Source organism: Antedon mediterranea, chromosome 7 (assembly GCF_964355755.1).
Source record: "Antedon mediterranea chromosome 7, ecAntMedi1.1, whole genome shotgun sequence".
NCBI classification, from domain to species: domain Eukaryota; kingdom Metazoa; phylum Echinodermata; class Crinoidea; order Comatulida; family Antedonidae; genus Antedon; species Antedon mediterranea.
In genome coordinates, this window is record NC_092676.1 from 29,775,456 (window position 1) to 29,800,360 (window position 24,905).

General features: G+C 33.3%; 1 protein-coding gene across 1 annotated transcript in view; it reads right to left on the bottom strand.

The window, feature by feature from the left end:
- LOC140054208 (glutamate receptor ionotropic, kainate 2-like) overlaps positions 1-24,905 on the bottom strand; it is a 37,459-nt gene that overhangs the window by 9,163 nt on the left and 3,391 nt on the right. Inside the window, exons 2-6 of the mRNA XM_072099117.1 lie at positions 16,278-16,660; positions 4,016-4,156; positions 1,939-2,190; positions 1,130-1,302; positions 49-99 (exon numbers count right to left, since the gene is read on the bottom strand). Coding sequence (XP_071955218.1) covers positions 49-99; positions 1,130-1,302; positions 1,939-2,190; positions 4,016-4,156; positions 16,278-16,380 — 720 coding nt within the window. The 5' untranslated portion in view covers positions 16,381-16,660. The remainder of the gene's footprint in view (positions 1-48; positions 100-1,129; positions 1,303-1,938; positions 2,191-4,015; positions 4,157-16,277; positions 16,661-24,905) is intronic.

Consider the following 24,905-nt stretch of genomic DNA (forward strand, 5'->3'; position numbering starts at 1 on the left):
GGACATTACTCATGTCCCGAACGGCGCGCCGTCAAAATGGATACTTACAAACGATGTAAATATCAGGTGATAATATTCAAACATAAGATTTTCACTCATCTGTTGGGAGAAAATAAAATTATATGAAATAGTAATACAGAAATAAGTTGCACGTTGAGTGTGTTATGCCGAATGTTGCACTGTGCAAGAAGGTTATAACGACGTTAGAGAAAAGCTATTATTTCGCCTTTAACCGTCTTGGGTGAGATTATGTGCAGTTAGGCCTACTACATTTATTAAAACCATCAACAAAAACCTTATTAATCCTAAAGAATCATCGTAAAATCATAATAATCATTGTTATCATTATTTCCTTTGTGTTATATAATTATATGTTAAAGCTCAGGTACAGGCATGAATTTTAAATATAATATTTGGTTAATTGTACATAAATCAAATATTTGTAACAGAAATCGAGACGAAAAAACATGAATTTCCCTTAATATGGTCAAATACAAAATTTGGCAAAATTCTTCCATAAAAACCAGGAAGACTTTTTTTCAGTAGTTAGGTAGTTAACCTAATGTAATAACATGTCGGGTGACTCCCTAGACGGTGAAAAAAGATGTTGGATATACGGTGGATAATTTTTGCTATAGCATGAAAATAAAAATCTGAAGTTGAATAAAAATATCAGAAATGTAATATTCAAGTTATATTACCTATATTTAGTCATCTGATAACATTTTTTACCACACCGTTTATTTTTCATAGCTTTTTAAAATGCCTTTCTATTTAAAAAATTTGTGTACAAAAGAATAGAGATTTTACTGTGTAATTTGAACTATCCCCCCACTGATAAGAAAGTGCTTATTTTCAACAAGCTCGTGTAACACAAATAAAATCCCAAAAATTATGAAACATAGGGGAAACTATAGATCGATAATTATTTGAATGTATGATCAATAGAAATTTTTTGCCCGTACCTGGCCTTTCTTAAGGTCGAATTATAACAGAGACTAAATTTAAAGATTGATTTCCACATTAGGACGCAACGAAGTGACGGATTAATCGATCTGACGCTTGTCATTGGTCAAAGGTATTGCGTTGCCCGTACACCCTTAGCAACCAAACTTATAGCATTCATTACCTTTGCTAAGATATGCGCCAATGAATCTTGACTACAGTCTATGATGACATTGGAGATTGTTGATGTTTTCACGTTCTTTAGTACACTTTCATATTCGTCAACTAACCGACTTATCATTATGTTAATTCCTAAATCAGACGCCTTTTCAAAAAGTCCTTTAAATTTCAAAAGACCTGAAAGAAATACATTATTACAATTAAACAATATAGTTTATGAATATTTAATTATGTAAAACGCGTCATCAACCTAATTTGCATAATTGTACATAGTGTAGAGGGGGTGCTTTTGAATATTTCAATGGCGGCCACCAGCTGCGTACAGTTCACAGTTAACGAGACCAGAATTTTTGTTGCTTGAACGACGTGACTAATGCATAGTTTAAATTTACATGAAGTAGGCCTACTATATTATTATTGCCAATAACTCACGCACTATTATCAGTCACATTATCTCAATATAATCCGTAATATATGAAGCTTAAATTTCCTAATAATTGAATAAATGCAATACAACACACGCCACAGTAAATAATAGTTCGACTAATAAGTGTAATCCACGAGGGTATAAACAGAGATACAACCATGTGTAATAAATAGTATAAAATAATAGTATTTAAAAGATAAAATCATAATTCAAACCTAAGTAGAATTTGTAAACGTATTATTATATAAAGGCCTACACCAATAACAAGTAGTATCAAATAAAATAAAGCCGTGTCTATACAACAAAAATGTGATATATGGATGATGTCATATCACTACCATATTTGGGCATACCACTATCATATTTGGGCATAGCAATTGTCTCACCTTTATCGTCTTCGTATAATAAGGTCAACGTTTTCCATTTATAAAACTTAATCAGATCCAAGATGGCGTCCAGGAATATATTATTATCAGGCATCATATTCAATACGAGTTGCTTGTCTGATCGATATGGCGTCCATTGTGTATCAATATATGGGATACTTAACGAATTGCTGACTGTTTTAACATTAAAAGTATCATACATCGTGGACGGCCCGACCACTGAAATCATACCATTCTTGTGCGCTAAGCACACTGAAAAAAAATAAAATTTCAGTTTAGAATCTTTTTCTGTTTGGCCAAAAGAAAGTGAAGAGAGAAATTACAATGGTTATCACTTTTCCATGATTGGATGGGGATTTTGTTTTTTTTTTTTCAATATTTCAGCATCCAGAGGCTCCTCACATCCTTAGTCTCGAGGAGGCTCCTCACATCCTTAGTCTCGAGGAGGCTCCTCACATCCTTAGTCTCGAGGAGCCTCTGCAACAAACATGAGGTTAGCAACAGAAGGTGGAAATATATATCAACAACAATTTAAATAGCAAATCTTTTGGAATCAACTATATATTTCTGAACACAGTTAAATAAAATTATACTTTGCTTATTTGAAAGAGTAATTGATCCAAAAATAAATGTTTTTTTAGCCCATCTGATAGCTTCTTTCACATCGCCTACAAAAACTCCGGAGTTACATACACCAACGTTTTGTGGAGTTTTTCTAGTCGATATGAAATGACAATTTAACGACAATATTTTTGGTGTCGAAAAAAATGATATGCTGTCGTGTCAAATTATTGTGACGCATGCGCACTGTTGTAACAAAAACTGAATAATGTATCATACAAACTATGAACTAGTTTGGTTCAAGATCTGATCAAGATCAAGATCAAGATCAAGATCAAGATCAAGATCTGTCTAATTCTTGTAATCGCCTGCTGCCATTCATAAGCAGGCCATCGATCAAATCACATGAACAACTTGTTTAATATTTTCCAGAACGCAAAAGTTATAATGTATAAACGAACAAAGCTCTAATCTCATCCAAAGTTTAATTTACATTATTATTGCTATTAGCCTATAGATCGTTAACGTGTCTTTACCATTTACACATTGTAATATCTAAACGCTTTAAAGAAAGTATCCTCAACCGAAATATGAATTCGCAACTCCTCTGCTTTTCATTACATTCAAATAATAATTTTTGTCTCTCAAAATGGAAACTTTTATTATAAACAATTTATTACTGCATAACATATTCATCAAGGGCAGCAAATAATACGTTACAGATGCTAATTAATTGTATATAATATAAATAACAATTACTGAATTTAATAATGCAGGTATGATAGCAATTTTCTTTACAATTATTTAGTATTAATCATATTCCCTATATCACCACCAACAACTTAGAGGGTCCCTTAGCAGTACTGATTATTAAAACAACGTAACTCCAACGCTTATCTTCGTTACTGAGGAGCTAGACTACCGGTATATCTTGGCGAGAGACAGTGTACATAGATCATAAGCCCTCATAGTCCGTTTGAAATTTAAACAAAACAATGAAAAATTACTATAAATAATTCCTGGATGACATATAAATATTTAAATGAATGAATGATGTATAGAGTAGACTTATTGAAAGCAACCGATTTATTCATTTATTTAAATAAATTCAGCGGTTTCATCTCTGTTGAATTGTTGATGGCAACATGGAATGATTGGCGGACACAGGTGTAGGTTAAATGAGTTAAGCGAACATGTAACCCTTTAAACCGAACACAGTAAGCGCAGAAGAACGATTATTGTAAAAAAAGGCTGTGGGCAAATTATTCGTAATATATTGATACAAACAATCAGTTCTCTCCAATGAGAGATTTTATTCAGTATACGGGCCACCACGTCCTTATGTATATTGTCGTCAAATTGGTGGTTATACCGATCAACCTGCTCTATGTAAAAAAGGTATCCTCAGTATCAACAAGATACATAAGTTGATACACGCGCGCGCGTACGTACACAGTATGTAACCATTCAAAACAGTAGTTTGAAGACACGTGATACGTAGTGACGTACGTCTTACCTTTTTGTTTGACATCTAAAATGTTTTCATCTGGTTGGAGGTAAATGGATTCTGGTTCAATATCTGTTTGATTAATTGCATAACGGAAGATGAATTCCTCGTCTGTAACGCTATCATTACCTCTCTCCTTAAAAACAGCGCCTGGGGAAGAAAAATAAAATGTTGACTCAAACTTTGACTCAAAGTGAATCTAGGTCTTCGTATTCGATATGTTTGTCAGCTTTATAAATTATTCACAAATTGAAACCATCTGAAACAATAATGTTTTTCAGGTGAACATTCACAGATATTGATATTCATTACATTATGTGAACATTTTAAACTAGTGTTGACGCATTTTCAGTATTAGTAACGCACTTATTGTCAGTATGAGGCCAGACCCAGATACCAATTCCGTGGGGTGGATTGGAGGGAGGAGTAAAGAAGACGTTTCTGGATAGTCATCACATGGCGCGCGTGTACAAAAGCGCCGATATTGTGCGCGCATAAGTGACGGTGAGCATATAATATGGATTGGTTTATATAAAAAAGTTGACGCCAAGTGGTTGACGGTATTTCGTTTTGCATAGAACGCATCTTTCACTCTTTCTATAATACTGACGATATGAGTGCGTATCACCTGGCAACTAATAGACACAGTCCATCATCATACGCACTTGTACATTCACATTTCATATAGTTTGTTATTTCAATGGCAGACGACCGTTGAGATAACATACAATCAATGGCAGCTGTGACAGAATTAGGCTCATTTAGGCGCAACCCCATGTCTATTTCATGTCTACTATAACATGATCCCATAATCAGTTGCTGGATTACACAAATGACAGATATAGAATATCTTATTTAGAAATCAAATGGTTGTAGAAATGTTTTGAATGTGGTATAGCGTATGTGCGCGCGCGCGACCGATCTTCTGTTTTAAAAACCTAAAGTGAAACTACTTTCTAAATACAGTGTAACTTCGTATTCAATAATAACGAGTGATTTGTAAGTGGAAGTTTCGGGGAAAGGAGGAGAGATCTTTGTTACCAAACTACAATAATGTACAACTTAGTACAGAAACAAAATACTCACTAGAAATAGTAAATGTATTTTGGTTTTGAAACCCGAAAGTTGATTGCCATTTTTTAATTGTTAATTAGTTATCTTCCGACTACCCTCGAAGAACACAGCACTATGTGTATCCATTGACCAATGCCTCTCTACCGACTACCCTCGAAGAACACAGCAATATGTATATCCATTGACCAATGCCTCTCCCGTGAATAGGTTCAACAGACGCTCGCAATGTGGTAGGTTAACTTTAGAATCGATTATCGTGAGTCCTCTAACTATACTTATCAAAACATTCAGGCATTGTATCCGTCCAAAGACTGTCTTAAGTTTTCTTTATAACTCTTCAATCCATTTGTTTTAGTAAGTTTGTGATGTGTGTAACAGCTGTGGCAAATGTTTTGTTTTAGGATTTGGCTGTTTTCATTTGAAATTGACTTCTACAAAGTTCATATTTAAATTGCATAATTAAGGCGCACAAATTATTTTGGTTATTAGTGTAGGATCATGGGTCAGGGGAATTAGCGAGGGTAATTATAGGTAGATTATCAACCAATTATGAGGCTGCATTGGTGATTGGTAGCACCGTAATTTGGGGTAATTTACCAGACGATATTCAATGAAATAGTGAGGACGATAAATTCCATTTCCATTCTGTAACTTAAGCTCTGTCAACACTAACAAACTAGTGTGATGTGCCCAAATATGGTAGTGATATTCCCAAATATGGTAGTGATATGACATCATCATGTCCATATTTGGGCACATCACATTTTTTTGTCACATAATATTTGATAGTGTAGACAGAGCTTTACCATGCCATATCAAATGATAACCTCTTTGCATTCTAACATATATTTGATTTATTAAAGTCCGATGCAATTTCAAGTACATTTCTGAGAGATAAATCGAAGTTTAAGGAGCGTAGGACTCTCAATATCGTTAAGTTATTTGATAAAGATTTCAAGAGTAAACATACAAGGCCTTTTAAAGATAAGTGATTCGTATCTCCATAGAACAGTTTAAATAAGCAAATGTCATTTCGATATAAGTACATCAGTCAGTTTCGGGTTACTAGTCCGCGTCGGATATGACAACCGATGCCAATATGGAATGCAGGGCTTCTCACGTGCAGATCTCACCTAAAATAATACAGTACATTTGGACCGACGTTTGAAAAAGACATAATAACATGTTTACTTCAATTTTATTTAGGCAGAGATAGAGAGTATAACCATTTATACAAAACAGATATCTAGGTGCACTCTTTAAAATGACAAACTATATAAAAATTAAATTAATTCCAAAGGCAAATTACTGAAAAAAATGACAATGTTGTGAGTATCAGTGGCTGGATATCAATGGAGAAACAAAAATGCTAAATCAAAGCGATAAAGTAAAACAGCCACACAAATTAGCAGAGTTTTCAGTTTTCAAGCAACACTAGCCCTTCATCAGTGCAAGAAAAAAAATAGAATTAAATTAAAATATACATTTCAATACATTAAAAGCAATATTGAAGCTTTTTTTATTTGAAGATTTTAATATTGGTGTATATTACGAGTCATAATAAGATATTTATTACTTTAGGAATTTTTCTATTTGTAGTATAACATATTTTATTAGGCCAAATGGCGGATATAGCCTATATCAGCAAAAATCTTGATTTCAGTTAGTAAAGATAAATGTATTCAGAAAGGTCAAGAGCCAACATCATATAGCTCGGATTGTATGACATTAATGTTGTCTGAGATCATGAGTACGACAAGACATTTATCAATGTTGAGCAGTAGATATTTTTCTTGTAACCAAATGAATTACTGATTTAACAAAACGTCTACTTTCGGTAATATTAGCAGGAACAAATACATTTAAACTTCTAAATTTACAACTCTAATAGTATTTAATGGCAGGTTGTAGTCTATTACAATTATCCACATTGTATTGTGTTGATGTTTTAAAAACTACTGTATTCACATTTAGACACATTAATGTACAAAGTGTCACAAACTATATAAAAACTACTGTATTCACATTTAGACACATTAATGTACAAAGTGTCACAAACTATATAAACCAAACTACACGCAAACTATTTGACCAATTAAAAGCGCCAATTCGAATAATCCATTGTGATTGGTCAAATCACTTGCGTTGCGCTGATGTTCTAAGTGGAAACCATGCATTTACGAATGTTTATGTTAGAAAATGCAGCCGTTTTAGACAAATTTATCTACGTTTGTTTTGTAAAATCAGATAAGATTTAAGATAGTGATGTCTGTACGCACGTAATTGACTCGTTAGTTTACGTAAGATGAATGAACAGCCACAGGGAACAACGTTTTATGTAAAGATACTATAATTATCAAACTTCAATTCAATTTTCAATGGAAGTATCGTACAACATGCTATGATAGGCATACAAGCTCGTTTAGGTAAAACACGTTAAATCTTGGCGATTAAAAAGTATCGAAAGTAACTTAAGGAGTTTATGGCCCAAAATATTATTTTATTGTAGATGCCAAAGGCGATTTTGTTTTCTTTTATCAACGTTCTTTCAATTTATCCAAAGGAAACAAGATTCCAAAACAGTCTCCGTCTTGGAAAATGTGCAGATAGTACTGAGGTGTATTCTGTAAATTAAATTACTAAACGCGTGAAGGTGTGCGTTAATTTTTTCTGCTTATAAAATAATATGAAAAATAAGTATGTTCTTAATCTTAAAAACTATTTTTTTAGAATTTATTGAATAATAATGATTGCAATGCGTAATAATTAGCAGACATCGTCGTTTTTTTAAATCAAATCTTCATTTATGACGACGTTTATCTTGATTGTAAAGTTGCAATTATTTTATAAATGTACTAATATTTGGCGACAGAATTCTTTTTAAAAAAAATCAATACCGGGAATTCTTGAACGGATTGAGATGACTTCGATTAACTTGTGTGCAATAAATGTCGCTGAAATAAACTACTTGTCTCAAGTTATAACTCGAAGTTATAAAATACAAACGTAAAACGACTGCTTAGCATAAAAACTATAGTCCAACAGGTAAGGTATTATCAATATTTTATGCTTAAAATGGATAATTTCAAGAAATATCTATTCTGGAATCAATTGGGATCAATAATTGAAACGTGAGGTTGTCTCACGAGGACTTACACACGTACGTTTGATAATTTACAAAGGAACAAAATCTCGATAATTAAGATGTTTGTTTTATGAATGTTTTTTAGTGCAGTATTTCTTATATTGTAATATCAATATGTGACATGTGTTCTCTCCTCTCCTTGATGAATTACCTTAAGCGTGGTTCTCACTAGAGACGCAACGCAATGACGTACGCGCAACGTAAAGCGTGGTTTCCCCACTAGAGACGCCACGCAAGGACGTACGCACAACGCAAGTGAGTTGACCAATGGCAAGCCACTGTCACTGATTGAATAATCAATCGCTTGTGATTGATCAAATTACTTACGTTGCGTAACGTCTCTGCGTTGCGTCGCTAGTGGGAACCAAGCTTTTCAAAACATATATACATACAACAGTAACTTTGATCTAGGGGGGGATGAGTACTCCAGATGATTCTGAATTAACCAAAAATAAGAAACGAAACTAGCAATTGCTAAATACTTTACGTAATGTTAAAACATGGATATGCCTTATGTCTTATTTCAACCTACACATATTAATTGATGATAACAATTTAGTGAGAACAAATTGAATATTATTGTACTTATACAATTCATTAGCACTTACTGGGGCAAAGGTTAAGTGCTAAGTTGCTATGCAGTCATATGTGACATCCAAACTACCGTTTTACGACCAAAAAAGTAATATTTCAACACATTAGTTGTTAATTGAAAGAGTTTAAGTATGTGACGTCATGTAGACATTCATTTTTCAATACATTTAATAGTGACATAAAAGACACACGTCGCGTGCGTGCACATATAGGGCTACACTTTGGCCGCACGTGTCGTGTGCGAGTATACACAGACCACTATGGGCGCACGTGTCATGTGCGCGTATACACAGACACTATAAGCGCACGTGTCATGTGCGTGTGTATGTGTATCTCAAAAACTCCGGTACGCGATTTTAAGTTTTGCGAAATTTTTATCTTATGTATCTAACATAATATTCAGTTTAAGAACACAGACTGTATGGAGACATTAAAACTGTACGATCGGACACATTTAAATAGGTCTATGGACATAGCTCTAGATAGAACTATTCATTATGTTATTGCTTTACTTTAATACTAGTATTACTAAGATATTTTTTGATATTAGCTATTAACAACAAAATCTCGGAATACCAACACCTGTTGGTAATAATCAAAGCAAAATCTGTTTAAATTGAAGCGTGGTTAAAAAATACAAATCCTTACTTGATCAAGCGATAAAAATTCCACAGAAATGTTGTTGAAGTTTTGATTAAAATATTCACAAAACTTCTGAATTCAACAATTTGGTTCTATTATTCACAGATTACATAATGTAGTTCAATGCTTATAATTCTTTTACAACTTTTAAAAACTTGCTTTATGTAAAGCATTAATTGAAGTTCATTTCATTTAATCTTTTTTATAGATTAAATCTGTCTCGTAAAGTAAATATACAGAAGCAAAAGAAAAGCTACAGAAGACATTAGGGATGCAAACTAGAAAAAAAATTAAATTTTGAAAGCGGTTTTAAAATAAACATGTTGGTGGAAGAAGTTGTACTGACCTCAATACAATGCAAATATGATGTGGATTTAGGACTAAGACCTCGTTTAACAAAACTTTTTTTTTTTAATTCAAAGATTGGCGTTTAAGTTTTAGAGTCATTGACTTATAATTCGGACTGTAAATGTAGAAGATTTACATATTTTTATCTCAATGTTATTAGCATTCATAAGTCTTACTCGTCTTTGATTATACATTTATTAGAGAAAGAAAAAGTGACAGCACTTAAAATAGATCAACAAAACGCACTGCTAATAAACTACAGAGTCTTAATGGATTTCTATGTTACCTTAAGCAGCAGCACAGGTTAACTAAAGATAATTATACAAACCTTCTTGTCTGATTAACGCGTGTAGTTTGCACACTTAGGTCTTAATAGCATTAAACGTGTTATGTTTAACGCTCGGACTTACTTAATACAACATTAATGAAATGATGCACTAAGAATGCGTCTTAACGTACACTAACAATGGAACATATTGTGTCATTGATTTGAAATAGACTACAGAAAGATGTACTTAGAGTTTGTGATACAATAAGTACATTAAAGAATACCCCGACGAGACTAACTATTTTTACCTTGCGTTCTATAAACTAATTTAAGAACAATAGTAAGTTTAAATGAGTAAAAATGGATGAACAATATATAGCTGCAGCTAGAGTATGATTTTGGACGATTTAAGTAAGATTAAAAGCTAAGAGTTGATTAATAAACTATCAATTATGTAAAAGGGTCCTGCAAAAACAGAACTGTAAACTTCTTTATGCAGGATTGTTGTCATCAATTATATACTGAAATTGAAAATTATAAACGATGACTAAATAAATGTAAATGAATGAATGAATGAATGAATGAGTGACAGTAAAGCCAGACCTACTCGTTTGTGTATGAAGATGAGTGAGTGACAGTAAAGCCAGGCCTACTCGTTTGTGTATGAAGGTGAGTGAGTGACAGTAAAGCCAGGCCTACTCGTTTGTGTATGAAGATGAGTGAGTGACAGTAAAGCCAGGCCTACTCGTTTGTGTATGAAGGTGAGTGAGTGACAGTAAAGCCAGGCCTACTCGTTTGTGTATGAAGATGAGTGAGTGACAGTAAAGCCAGGCCTACTCGTTTGTGTATGAAGATGAGTGAGTGACAGTAAAGCCAGGCCTACTCGTTTGTGTATGAAGGTTTGTGTGTTTCTTTCTTGAAGTTTTGTCACTCACATGGTGACAACAACCAACTACTTTGGTGACGATGACTTGTGTTAGTATTAATTGCTCGTTTCCAAAATTTACGTAACAACTTTAGTCAAAACGACTTCTTCTGTTAACAATGGGCAACAATAATGTAATACAACTGCTGGAGAGGCTTCCAGTATGCCCTAAATGGTTATAGTATAACGTAACAATAGCCAAAACGACTTCCTCTGTTAACAACGGGCAACAATAATGTAATACAACTGCTGGAGAGGCTTATAGAGGGTTATAGTGCAGTACTACTCTGTACGTCTGCAAAGTAAATACATTTTGTTGTTGCAATTTATGAACCATTCCTATTGCCTCTTCACGGATGAACATTCCTATTAATTCAACCGTATTTCAACTTCATATTCTCACCTGAGATCAAGGTATAACTTTATATTTTCACATAAATAACTGATAACTTTGAATTGTACCGTAAGATGTTTGAAACCAAATCACTCAATTGGGACATCACTGTATTTCCAAGGAAAGCATTTCTTTACGATAAATCAATATATTTTATAGAACGCCCTCCTTAAAATATGCAACCCATATTTGTCTTTTGCACGAGGAGTCGTAAAAACTGATTTTAATACGGACAGCAGCAGGCGTACTAAAAATACTATGAAATTTAGAAAACATAGAAGCACGTGACATTGAGATGGTAGTAACCACTGACAAATAACTTTGTATTTCACATTTTTTAAATGCGATCTTTTCACACGATCGATTCTCTATCCAAATTGGCATTAATGGTCAGTGTAATAGGCAAATTCTGCAATACAGAGAGTTAGTCACATGTAACGTCTGTACTCTGTATTATGTTAAAGTGTAAGTTAAGACTCATGCGATAGTAGTCAGAAACAACTTTACATAGATCACCGAAACGGCACGTTCGGTTATAATTATTCTAAGAGGCCTATAAGATATTAAAACTGTATTGTCACTAGGCCTCCTACAACTGAGGTATACATGAACTAGTTGACATTTTGTGAATGAAGATCAACTACTTTATACGGTGTTTCAAACATTATACAATCATTCTTGAGGAACGTAAACCTGCTGCTTTAAAGAAAACTCGTTGTTAAATATATATTTTTGCCATTAAATGGACATTGGAAATCTGATAAGTCTATGGAACAAAAAAGCGCTCGTATAAGTAGTTAAAGTACAATGAGGTATGAAACGCTAAATACGCCACAAACATCACGTAATTACCATTAAAATCCCCCTTGACGAACGTGGAATGGACATTGGAAATCGGATAAGTCTATGGAACAAAATAGTGCTCGTATACTTACAGTAGTTAAAGTACAATTAGGTATGAAACGCTAAATACGCCACAAACATCACGTAATTACCATTAAAATCCCCCTTGACGAACGTGGAATGGACATTGGAAATCGAATAAGTCTATGGAACAAAATAGCGCTCATTATAACTGCAGTAGTTAAAGTACAATCAGGTATGAAACGCTAAACATGCCATAAACATCACGTCACACTTTTACATTCATAGCATTGTTTTAGTTCGATAGTGCATGGAAGTCCTGAATTTTAATGAATTATTATTATTATTTAAATAATTTCATGAGTACCGACTTAACGTTCTATACGAAATACTTTATTATCTGCATTATTATCTAAAAATGATTCTAGTGAAGGAATTGAACATGACATGACATGACATGACATGACATGCACTCTAAATTATAATTATTTGCAACTCGTTAAATCTAAAATATTGAATTCTCTTTGGACAGCAGAATAATAATCTGTAATGAACGATATGTGTTGTTTATGTATGACTGTTGATGTTTCACATATTACACACTAGATCATCCATCCTTCAACGCTGAACATGTTAATGCCCGGTTCTACGACGCAATTCGAGTGCGACCTACTTTTTGTCTTGCGCATGAACATCATTGTCTCTGACAATTTTAACATGTCTATTAACATGTCTCTTTGACCAGTCTATTTTATTCTAAAGCCATATATAATATAACAATACTCGGTAATAATGAAACACATGTGCCAAAAAACCTGAAAAATGTTTGGTGCAAAACTGACCAATTCAATTTAGTGTCAGGCACTCTTATTATACCGATTATTTAATTTTTCTTTTCATTCCTGATGATGATCAAATAAAGATCAAAACGTTGAATCATGACTTGCCTCTCATTATTTGGAGTCAGTTTTATACTAAATGTTATTTAAACATAATCAGTACATCTATTGGTTCTATAAATGCTTGATTATGACATGCACTCAAATCCAAAAACAACATGTGTGTGAATGAAACACACATCTATATATAAATTTACGTAAGGGCAAAATTCGGTAAATCGCGCCTTACTTCTATAATTTTTACTCGATGGTATATAAAGTTGGTTCGTACTTTCGGTACTGATTTTAACCACCTGATGTAACCCTGTTTACTAATTAAATTAAGTTAGATAATAAGTTATTGACGGTTAAAAAGAATTTAGGTTCCAAGATTTGCCCCAAATAGGGGTGTTTTCCGACCGTGGTATACACTGTATAATGGATGTCCATCTTGAAAAATACCCGCCACAAAAATGCGAGGAGGCTTCGCATTTTCCTATCTCCTCCTACGATAATTGTTTTTAATAGCTGAAAACCGGTTGAACAGCTAGAGTACACCATCATAATGTTGAAGACAGGCCGATTTTCTTTAAAAAATACTATTTTGATACATTTAATATACGTTTTTACAAATGTATTGATTTGTGATGAATGGAACATTCCAAATTATTTGGTTTAACCATACAGGTATAGATTTAGATTTATGGGCCCCCTTGGAGAATAAACATAAATAGTATTGCAATGCTGTACAATACTGTTAAGGTATTAACCACTTTTGATCGCAATTTGAATCGCAAATTTCTTACTGTGAGTGTTGGTACTGTTAGATGTAATATAAAAATATATACAAATAAACTTTATTACTGTGAGTGTGGGTAGGCCCTACTGTTAGATTATAAACATATAATATACAAATAAACATTCCAAATTATTTGGTTTAACCATAGAGGTATAGATTTAGATTTATGGGCCCCCTTGGAGAATAAACATAAATAGTATTGCAATGCTGTACAATACTGTTAAGGTATTAACCACTTTTGATCGCAATTTGAATCGCAAATTTCTTACTGTGAGTGTTGGTACTGTTAGATGTAATATAAAAATATATACAAATAAACTTTATTACTGTGAATGTGGGTAGGCCCTACTGTTAGATTATAAACATATAATATACAAATAAATAAACGTTATTACTGACAGTTGCTTCTCAACGTTTGTATTAATTAATAATTTAAAAATATATAAACGTCGTAGTGGTGTATCGTTACATGTACTTTACTATTTCAATCGACTATGACAGTGAGAGTTTTAACAAAGTACCGTATTAAATCGTAAATGTTTTACTGTATTTAGTGGTATATTATTTATAGGCCTATAAAACATTAAAAACAATATTTCGTTACTGAGTGGATAAGAATATATTTTAAAATGTTTCCTCTTTGTACCTATCTTCTTCCCCCATCCCTCAACCCTTAATGTTACATACAAAACACAAATTGGGTTTGTTTAAATGAGTCCAAATAAAAAAAATTGACTCATTTTGTTTCTCTCTCGGAAGTAATTCCCAGGGTGCTAATTTTAGCTGACTACATAAATCATTGTGTATATTTATTCGTTTCTGTAAACGACAATGTATTATAGTCCGGCAGTACGTACATTTGAAATCTCCATTTTTTTCTCGCTGGAAATACTGTGTATTCGAGAACCATCTGTGGGCACGACCTAGATGGTACGCGAGCGAAGCGAGCGTGCCATCTAGTGTTGTAAATTGACAGAATAATTTATATTGGGATTTTATTATCAATTTGAGGATATTTTTTATTCTTATTTTAAATTTCTGAATTATCTTAACCGTGATAGAGTTGTAACTCCAGAAAACAAAACACAATAATAACGTGAAGTGGAGCTGTGGCTTGGTGGTTATGATGCTTGGCTACCAATCTAAGGGTCCTGGGTTCAAGTCCTGTCATATGTCAGGGTTTTTTTCTCATGACAATTTACAACTCCACTCCACTTAATATTAAGTCTTTGTTTATGTAGAGCATCTTGTGTATATGTTTGTCTTATATGTTCTAGTGCAGTATATGGAGAGCCATCTCGATAGTGCTTTGCACTCATGGCAATCCTCAGGGTGCTGCACCGCTGTATTGTCATGTATTGTTGTGCCTGAAAATTGAATAAAACATAAAACATAAAACAACGTAGTGAAGAACTTGATAGCCAGAACCAACTGAAGCGTTTACATACGAATGGCTACAGAACATTAGATACGTTTGCCAGATATGGTGCGTTGTTATGTATTACAAATAGCGTAATAGTATAATCGATTTTATGACTGTATAAATTAAAGTTATTAATTGGCTTGACATGTGACATATAGCGTTACCGTTAGACCTATTTTAAATCCAAAACGATCCAATTATAATACTACGGTCAGTTTAAAGCAATTAGTCAAATCATCGCCACAATAGCCAGTAATAGTAAATCACATGCAATAGTCTAAATATACTGCTCTTAATTAAGACATGTAATTATCATTTAACCTGTCGTATATTCTATTACCTATCTGATATACCGAGTACGTCACTGATTCTATAATATGTAAGATACACAGGCTCACGTCAACTAATATTAGTGCAAGGTTTAGTTCTCGAATATAACTCGAAAATGCACGCGAATAAAGTAATACATACTCCAGCGAGCATTGGTATGTCGATGGTTTGGACATAAACGAGTTTTGTTCCTATGTTAATATTTGGGTGTAGGTTACAATAGCAGCATTAGTTTTACGATTTTTAAAATGTATTTTTATTTGACGAATCTGCTGGTCGAATGGCGAACAGATGTTTCGGTTGAATACGATGAATATAATCTTATAATTGTTACAATTAAATCAAATTCTTTAATCCTGGATAATTAGGCGAAGTTTTTGAAAACATTTGCACTATATTTCTATAGGATGAAAGACCAGCGAGTAATTTTGCGCGTTTGCGTTGCGCGCCAAATGCTACTTTGACGCATACCTTTGTAGTTATTCCCAGTAAATCAGTAGAACTTAGCCCATATAGGATGTTAAGCTCAAGGTATGTATCTTAATGAAATTAGTAAGCATACAATAATTAACAAATGAATGGCTTACCTAATTTTAACGATGAAATTTGCGTAACGGTGTGGTGATGGAAGATTACAAATACGAACCATATACTACTGCAGCAGGAATTGATCCTAACATTTGTCGTCATAATGAACGCCGTTGATATCCCTCAACAAAAACAAAAAGTAAAACTGACGATATCGCTGATGTGATACCATGTAATCGAAAGCTAGGCCGAAATCATCGGTAGTGTCGTCAGCAGGTAATTGTACATTCCAGCGCTTGTTTTGAAGCAGCGGACCAGTGGCTTACTGCTGGCACACGACTAAACACATACGGGCCAATCGCCGTTGAGTCGTCGTGGTTAGCGATTCGTGTGGCATGCGACGCCACAGCATGTGTTACGAATTTATGACATCAGTCCTGCACTGTGGAAAGTAACAAACATTAAGTATAAACAGTAATGACGGGGTGACATTTTTGGTGACATTGTTGGTGACAACAGCGAATGTGACACATTAATACATACAAGCACTTTAGATTGCATCAGTTATTAAATCTTATCAAATATTACTGGAATCTAGAATTATTTATTTTATTCATTATCCGCAATTAATTAGTTCACAAATAGGTTCTTAAACGAGGCTATTATAATCGATAAATGCAAATGCAAACAATCATATTAATAGTTTTAATTGTAATTTAAAAGGACGAATAACGGGGCAGGTTATTATTAACCCTCTAATATTAACCACACTAAAAATATTTGATCAAAATCTATTTAAGATTATAAGATAATTATGTTTAGGCGGTGTTATTGACGGTGACTTATGGTTCCACTAATGCCCAGGCCTACATGTTAGGACAAAATCTGTAGCATGTAACACACCAAATGATGTAATTACGTCATTATGATGAATTAGATTAGATAATGTAAACATGTAAAAATCATGATGAATGAAACAATGCTAATTAGGATGAAATAAAAGTTGGAAAACCACAAAAGACAACAAAAAAACAAATCTGCGTAACCAGGGAAAAGTGAATTCTGGTAAAACCTGCCGCTTTCTATTATAATGGCCTTATTCTATGCAAGCATAATTATTGTTTTCAATATTCATAACTTTCCTACCCGCATAATATACAATGTTAAATAGGTTTTATCTATATTATTGTTTAGCTATTGAAACGACTTTATACATAACTTAATAACTCAATGTTATTAAATGATAATAATCATAAATAAACACCATTGATTTAGGATTGTCTGTCGAGTAAATTAAACATCATAGAGATACTATCTCCTCTCATAATATGATGACACCGTTGCCGTTGGGTATGTCGTCATTTTAGAACACACACGGTCATGTGATCCTATATATTATATTTCGCTAGGCACTACACAACAATAATAATAATATCATATATGATATCTGCATTATTCTAACAATAAATACAAAACGTGTTTAGTTAATATGTCATAGCTTATTACGCCTTTCAAATACGTTTCGACAAAACGCGTTTTTCATTTTCAACACCGGACTGCTCGAATATATTTGATCGTTGATTTACAAGTTCAAAATAGCATAACTGGTTGGAAGTTTAATTTAACAGGAAAGACAGTTCTAATATTTAACGACTATACGTCACTTCTGATGGACGAGGTAATCAGATAATCAATATAAGGGAGTTGAATAGTATCCGAAATGGAAGAAGCCTTAGGAATCAAGATGGATCACCGATCGCTTTTCCCCTCTCATCAAAACCTCTTGGCCTACTACCTCTCAATGCATTAATACATTTAACTAAGGATAAGGTTTATCAATCAGCAGACAAAAACTATATCAACAAAATGTCAATAAAGTTCTTCATCATGGCAAACTTTGTGGCGACATTTGGATTCGGGAGAGCCAAATGATGATCGATTTGTTATCTTTAAAACAGTATCTGTCAAAGAACTTATTCACTAAAAGAAACCCGGTTCATTAAGTCTAATGTGATCAGTAATTAATTAGCTCGAAGCAGCCTGAAACCCATCTTTGGCCAAGAGTCGTGCTTGAAACTGAATAGTGTGTCCGATACTATACCCATAATTAATGATGCCAAATTTCACAGAGGACAAGCGAGGTTAATACAATTAATTCTATTCAAACATTATCTACAGAAAATGGTCACAATAACATTCATTCTGAAAATTGATGATAAAATTTCGAAGCGGAGAATACTTCAAGAAACTGAACGTACACAAATCATTTCATAATCTCGTTTAGTAACTTTAATCACCGTCTTTGGAAAGCAATGTTCTCTAAATTCTGTCTAAAAAACGTTCAAATATCTAAATTTATATGTAATGCCTTTTAGCACAATTGTACGGTTGGACATTGATGATAAAACATATTCATTCTAATACTTCAGTTGATAGAGGGCGTCCTACACTTTTAAAAGTTTTTTTTGTGCATCTTCCTCCTAGATAGCCAACGATGGCCAAGCAGGATAAGCCTTAATAATAATGTACATGATAGACTTGATTGAAAATTAACAAAATTCTGTGTTAATATTGGAAACTTTAAGTTAGCTTTGGTTTTATTAACTCGAGCGTAAACATGTAATCTACGTTATACATACATACTGTTTTTCGTTAAATGGTTAGTTAATTTATTGTTCTTGATATATTGATTAAAACAATTTATTCGCTAATTATTATACACTAAAAATTAACAGTTATTTAAAAATCACACCATAATTCGTATTTCTGGTTCATGTTGCAAGCACCAGTACATTGTGGTATATCATACAAGCTCATAGTCCTGCACAGCATAACAGCAGTACTTACAGCCAGTCCATGGCCAAGAAAATACCTGGCATTCACTCTTAACCATATATCAGCTATTACTAGCATAAGTACCACTGATAAAACTAAGTAATAAAACACAGTGATACCGTAGTTTGTCGGTATTCGATTGATGCGCCATACTTATATGCGCTACTTAGAATAAACACTACTTTAGTTTTACGCTTTAAACTTTTGATTCGCAAATAATGCTTTAATATACTAATAAAAGCGATATTTATAACACCAATATATCTCTTTTCAAAATCATAAAAAATAATGTTAAGTATAAAAAAATTAGTCTAAATCTTGGTTTTCACTAGAGACGTCACGCAACGACGTGAACTCAACGCATGAATTATCCTAACTGTCGCTTTTCATTGGTCAACTCGCTTGCGTTTGCGTCCTTGCGTTGCGTCTCTTTAGGGGGAACAAAGCTTAAGCGGTCAAAACTCTGTTCTAAATCCACAATCTTTTCTTTTATTTATTTTTTAATATCGACATTTAGCAGCCTCTTCACACGTCTGACCATTGATTTATATCTTACAAACGGAAACATTTGTTTTCAAGTGTTCCTAAGACGAACAATCTTACCGTCTGCAAAAAAACACCATATTAATAGATTGAAATAGTCGACACATGATTTATATCGTATATCCGACAAAAAAAATCACACGTAGGTTAATTTAAACGTGTCATATAATAGTATTAAGACTGTGAACTTCTTTGGCTATTGAAATAGACAGAAGCAGACTGTAGTTGAAAAAATGACAATGGTTTAACATTGGTTCTCACTTGGAGGTAACAAAACGACGTAGACACATCTTAAGTGAGTTGACCATTCCCAAGTGACATTTCGGAGGATCCATCGCGTCCTGATTGGTTGAATTAATTGCGGCGCGCTTACGTAGGAACAAAGCTTTAAACGGCGCGAAAATAATAAACGTATAGATTGATTGATTGATTGATTGAAGAAGCTGATGCAGACAGTACGAAAATATCAACGTTCAAAGTTTGTTGTAGAAATAGAGAAAATGCCACGACGACAATTTACTATTAAAATATTGATTTATTGTCTGATGTTCTAATCGCTATTAACTGTAGCATACCTCATGACAAATTAGGTCTTGTTGCAATAACAAAAAATAATTTAAAACAAGTCAACGGAAAATTAAAATTGTACCAAGACATGTACATATGTTCTAACTGTTATAGAAATTCTGATTGTTAAAACTCTTGCAATGTCTTCATCACATTCGCAGGTTTTGCGATATTGTTACTAAATAGGCCTAATTATAAATATTTAATATGTGTTTTGTATTCACAATGCGTCTGATCAATATTTCTCACGTTTTAACCATTATTATGATCTTAGTGCATGTATATGTATAGAAAAGTGATTTACAGATCAAGAATGGAACTATGCAAGTGTAAACCTTCACAAGTTTCGTTCTGTCCACAGCATGGAGATTACTTAATTTGACGACGTCATCATCACAGACGCGTGAGTATCGAAGTATGCATTTAAATTACACGAAAACTTTGAAAATATATGTGGTTTTCTTCTAAATAAAAGTAATACACGTCATCAAACACGTTTCCATTTACTCATAAGGTTGACTATTATTAACTTCTGGAGCTGAGCTATATATTACATTTTGCAGACAAAAAATAATGTAATATGGTACGTTAGATGGCGCACTTCTGGTTATTATATTGTTTTTATTTCATACTAGACTTATACGCATGCGCAGAATAATAATTCGAATAAATTGCCGTTTCCTTCCGTCTACCATCCCTAAAAACAAAAACTTGCTAATTATTTGTTCATATAACCTAAATATTTAGATTTATGACGATGAAACCAGCCCATCAGACCAGACCATACATTTCAAAACTATACTATGAGTCGTAATGGCGGCAGTTCGACTCATTTAACTCAAAGGTTAACTGTACTTATTTAGTCGAACAACATCGACAGTACATTGAAAACCGTCAGATGTGAATTCAGGCCTGTTTTATTACTTTTTTCTTATGCACGATCGAATTCATTATTGCACTAAAAATACATAATGCATTGTTGATGATTTCAAGGTTTTGTGAAAGTTTTAGCCATGTGTTATGTTCAGTTCATTTCACTTTTTTCTTGTTTACTATTTTGAAACTTATTTCATATCCGATAGTGTGTTACAATTAGACCTGTTTCAAAGACAATTCTAAGTTATACATTTTTACTAATTGTAAAACAAAAAGAATGTGTATATTTAAAACCAGCAGCATAGTGTCAAATCGACGGCGGTATGAAGAACATTATTATACAGTACATTGACTATTTGTGATTTATATTATGAAGATATTTTTAGTGGAATACATTTGGGAATCGCCCAAACATAAACTAATAAATGAAAGAACCAATATAATGTTGTGGAGATAGCAACTAAAACCAATAGTATTCATGCAATTAAACTGAAATAATTGGAAACTAATGAATTCTTACCTCAAGAATCTTACACATTTTTTTTTTATCTTGTAAATTTAACGAGTACTGCATTATTAGCTAAAGTTCATTCATTGGAAACCATTCTCAAACTATTTTACTTTCCTGGATATGAATGAAATAACTAAAAACATTTTGCGACCCTGTGATCTATACACTGCTCACATCTCTAAGATGTATGTTTACAATTTTAGTCGATAACTAGTTTTACTCTCCTGGATATGAATAAAATAACTAAAAACATTTGACTATGGTCTATACACTGCTCACATCTCTAAGATGTATGTTTACAAAGTTAGTCGATTACTATTTTTAGCAAGCAATGTGTGACAATGTCTTACCTTATAATCCGAAATGACATATTAGATAGTAAATCCTAAAATATACGACCTGTCATAAGCAAAGTGTTAAATTTTACCCTTAAAGGTTGATCAGTAAATGAATATTTAAAGAGCAGTCTATCTATCAAAAATGCTAAGCTTGGGTCATAATATAACAATATCAATGCATGGTACAATGGGTTTTTTTCAACAGAAAGAGAAACAACAATATTATCGCAAGAGAGACATAATTTTACGCGTGCGTTTCAACAGCGTTTGGACGCGCGCGTCAAATCGTTGTTCAAAATGGTCTGTATGATCAAACACAACAACTAGGCCTATAGATATATCTGGACAATGTTGAATGTGATGACGTTATATAACAACTTCAACGTTTTTCCCCAAATTCATAATAATCATTATGATACTGTAAACTCTTTTGAATTGCTACATAACATTACATGACGTTGAATGCAGCCGGAATACTGAAACTCAAGTACTGTACTGTATTACTGAAATGAGCACTAGTTGGATCAAATTTCATATTATGAGTGAATCAGATTTAGTCACATAATGCAATTGATGGAAGTTAATTAACGAACAACAAAATGACCTAAATAATCTTAAATTACCACCTGCACCCTTGAACATTTCACAGAAACACAAAAATGAAATAAATTAAAAAGCCACATTGAGCCCCTTTTACAAATTCTGTGAAAACAGTGGAGGCGTTCCAGTCTGAAGGATATAGTCGAACGAAGTTTGATACCTACGCATCAACAATTCCACACCTACAACTGATGTAAACTTATAGCAAAGGCAAATATATTTTTTTTAAACAAAAAAACACCATTAAATAAAGACTAAAGTAAATAGTTAGGCCTACTTTTAATTACAACGCATTCAGTTTGATTCCGATGTCAATTTTGAGAAAGACCAACACGAAGTGAATACCGCGCGTGATACGCACGATGGAACGCACTATACTGTACGCACATGTACCACGTCATACATGGCAACCGTAACGCAACTCTTGCCCAGTTGGCTCAGCCGATAGCTCTAGTGTGCGCCGCCGAGCTTAAACGCAACAACCACTTCATACCAAAATCAAATTTGCGTTCGAGCATTCCTTCGTGTGATACATTATAATTATCAAACATGATTTTTTTTCTACCGAATGTCCTAAACATAATTGGCAACGGAAATATCTTAATTTACCATCGCATATTGATTTGTTGTTTTTATTATTTCATAGAAAGAAATAAAGCACTTATGCAAATTGTTAGAAAATGAACTTTAATACTTACAACAGAGTCACGTTCCACGAGAAGGAATACTTGATATCTGACAGATAATATGCTGTGACGTAATATCGTCTCTTCTCTTTCAAAACATTATATATGCGAATATAATGTGTAAGAGAAATTATACAGATAAAATGTTTACGCATAAAAAAGAGAGGCAGCAGCTGTATCATCTATATATCGTTTATTTCACATTTCTAATTTCACTAAAACGTGCATCAGAATGCATTGAACTGATCGGTTTTACAGGCCTACGCGTATATAATATAGACCTACAGGTTTCTGTATGAATATGGCATTTTCAGTTACAAACTATTTACAAATTTAAAGGATAATATGTCCAGGCAGGTGAATTGGACGAACTGAAGTATGGACGAATATAATACTATAATTTGTGTGCCAACAATAGGTCTATAAACAATTTCCACAAAGGGCCTGTGGCCGAAATGTTGCTATACGACATTAATTTAGTTAAAACAGAGGGTATCAGTTTGTAATGTTTCAGTTTCTTGTTATTTGTCTCATTATGACTTGACTCTAACCCGAATTTACTGAATTTTACATTCGTCAAATAAACTTGCACACATTCATACGCGTCCAATATACACATACTCGTTTCTGCTGCAACTGCTTAAAATACGGTATAAAAATACGGTATAAAATACGGTATTTTTTATACCGTATTTTTTAGTACCCCGTTTCTGCTAACAATACTTCTTGGGTGGTCGTGTTAAATTTCATCTTTTTTACCCAAATTGCCATTCATTTATTTGATCGATAATTAAAAGTCGCAATAAAGGAAGTTTTACGTCTCACTTTCAACAGCCTAGCCCTAGTGATAGAGATGTTGTGAGAGCACAGAAAACATCGTAATGGGGACAATTAATTCGTTCCCTCCCCGAGTTATTGTATTTTGCAATGTTGTACTGCTTTCGCAGGCTCTTCAGCTTTGAGTTTACTTGCTTTGGAGACCAGTCTATTCCATACTCCTGCTTTATTTTTTTAGAAATGTCTTTATAAATGTGGTTGTCCCTTTTATTACCTTTTAGTTGGCCAGACATTTTAGCTTCCACACACACATTTATTTAGTAAAACTGTGACGTCTTCGCTCCACATTTTCGCCGAATATATCTATACACGTGTGTACAGTGACAGAAAATAAAAACACGAATGTTGACCTTTTGTCATGTAAAAAAAAAATACGGTATTTTTTATTGGCAGCAGAAACGGGTACAAAAAATACGGTATAAATTTGTAAATACCGTATTTTATCCACAAATTTTGTGGGGAAAATACGGTATACAAAATACGGTATATTTTTTATGAGCGCAGTTTCTGCTGCCAAAAATATACCGTATATATACGGTATTCAAAAAATACCGTATAATATACGGTATTTAGTTGGCAGCAGAAACAGGGCCTTTAGACACATACTCGTCCATTAGACACATACTCGTCCAATAGACACATACTCGTCCATTAGACACATACTCGTCCAATAGACACTCATCTATAACTGACCGTATGGACATTTGACAACGTCCCTGGACAAACATGACATAATATTGAAGTGTTAAATCATGTTCGAGTCTATTTTAACGAATGTTGAACAGTGTGCATACTAATGTACCTGGTAAGGGTTAGCTTACATACTTTATGTGGTTTACTAATCTTGGTACAACTGGGTTCCTATAGATTATTGCATTCCATGATTGGTATAAT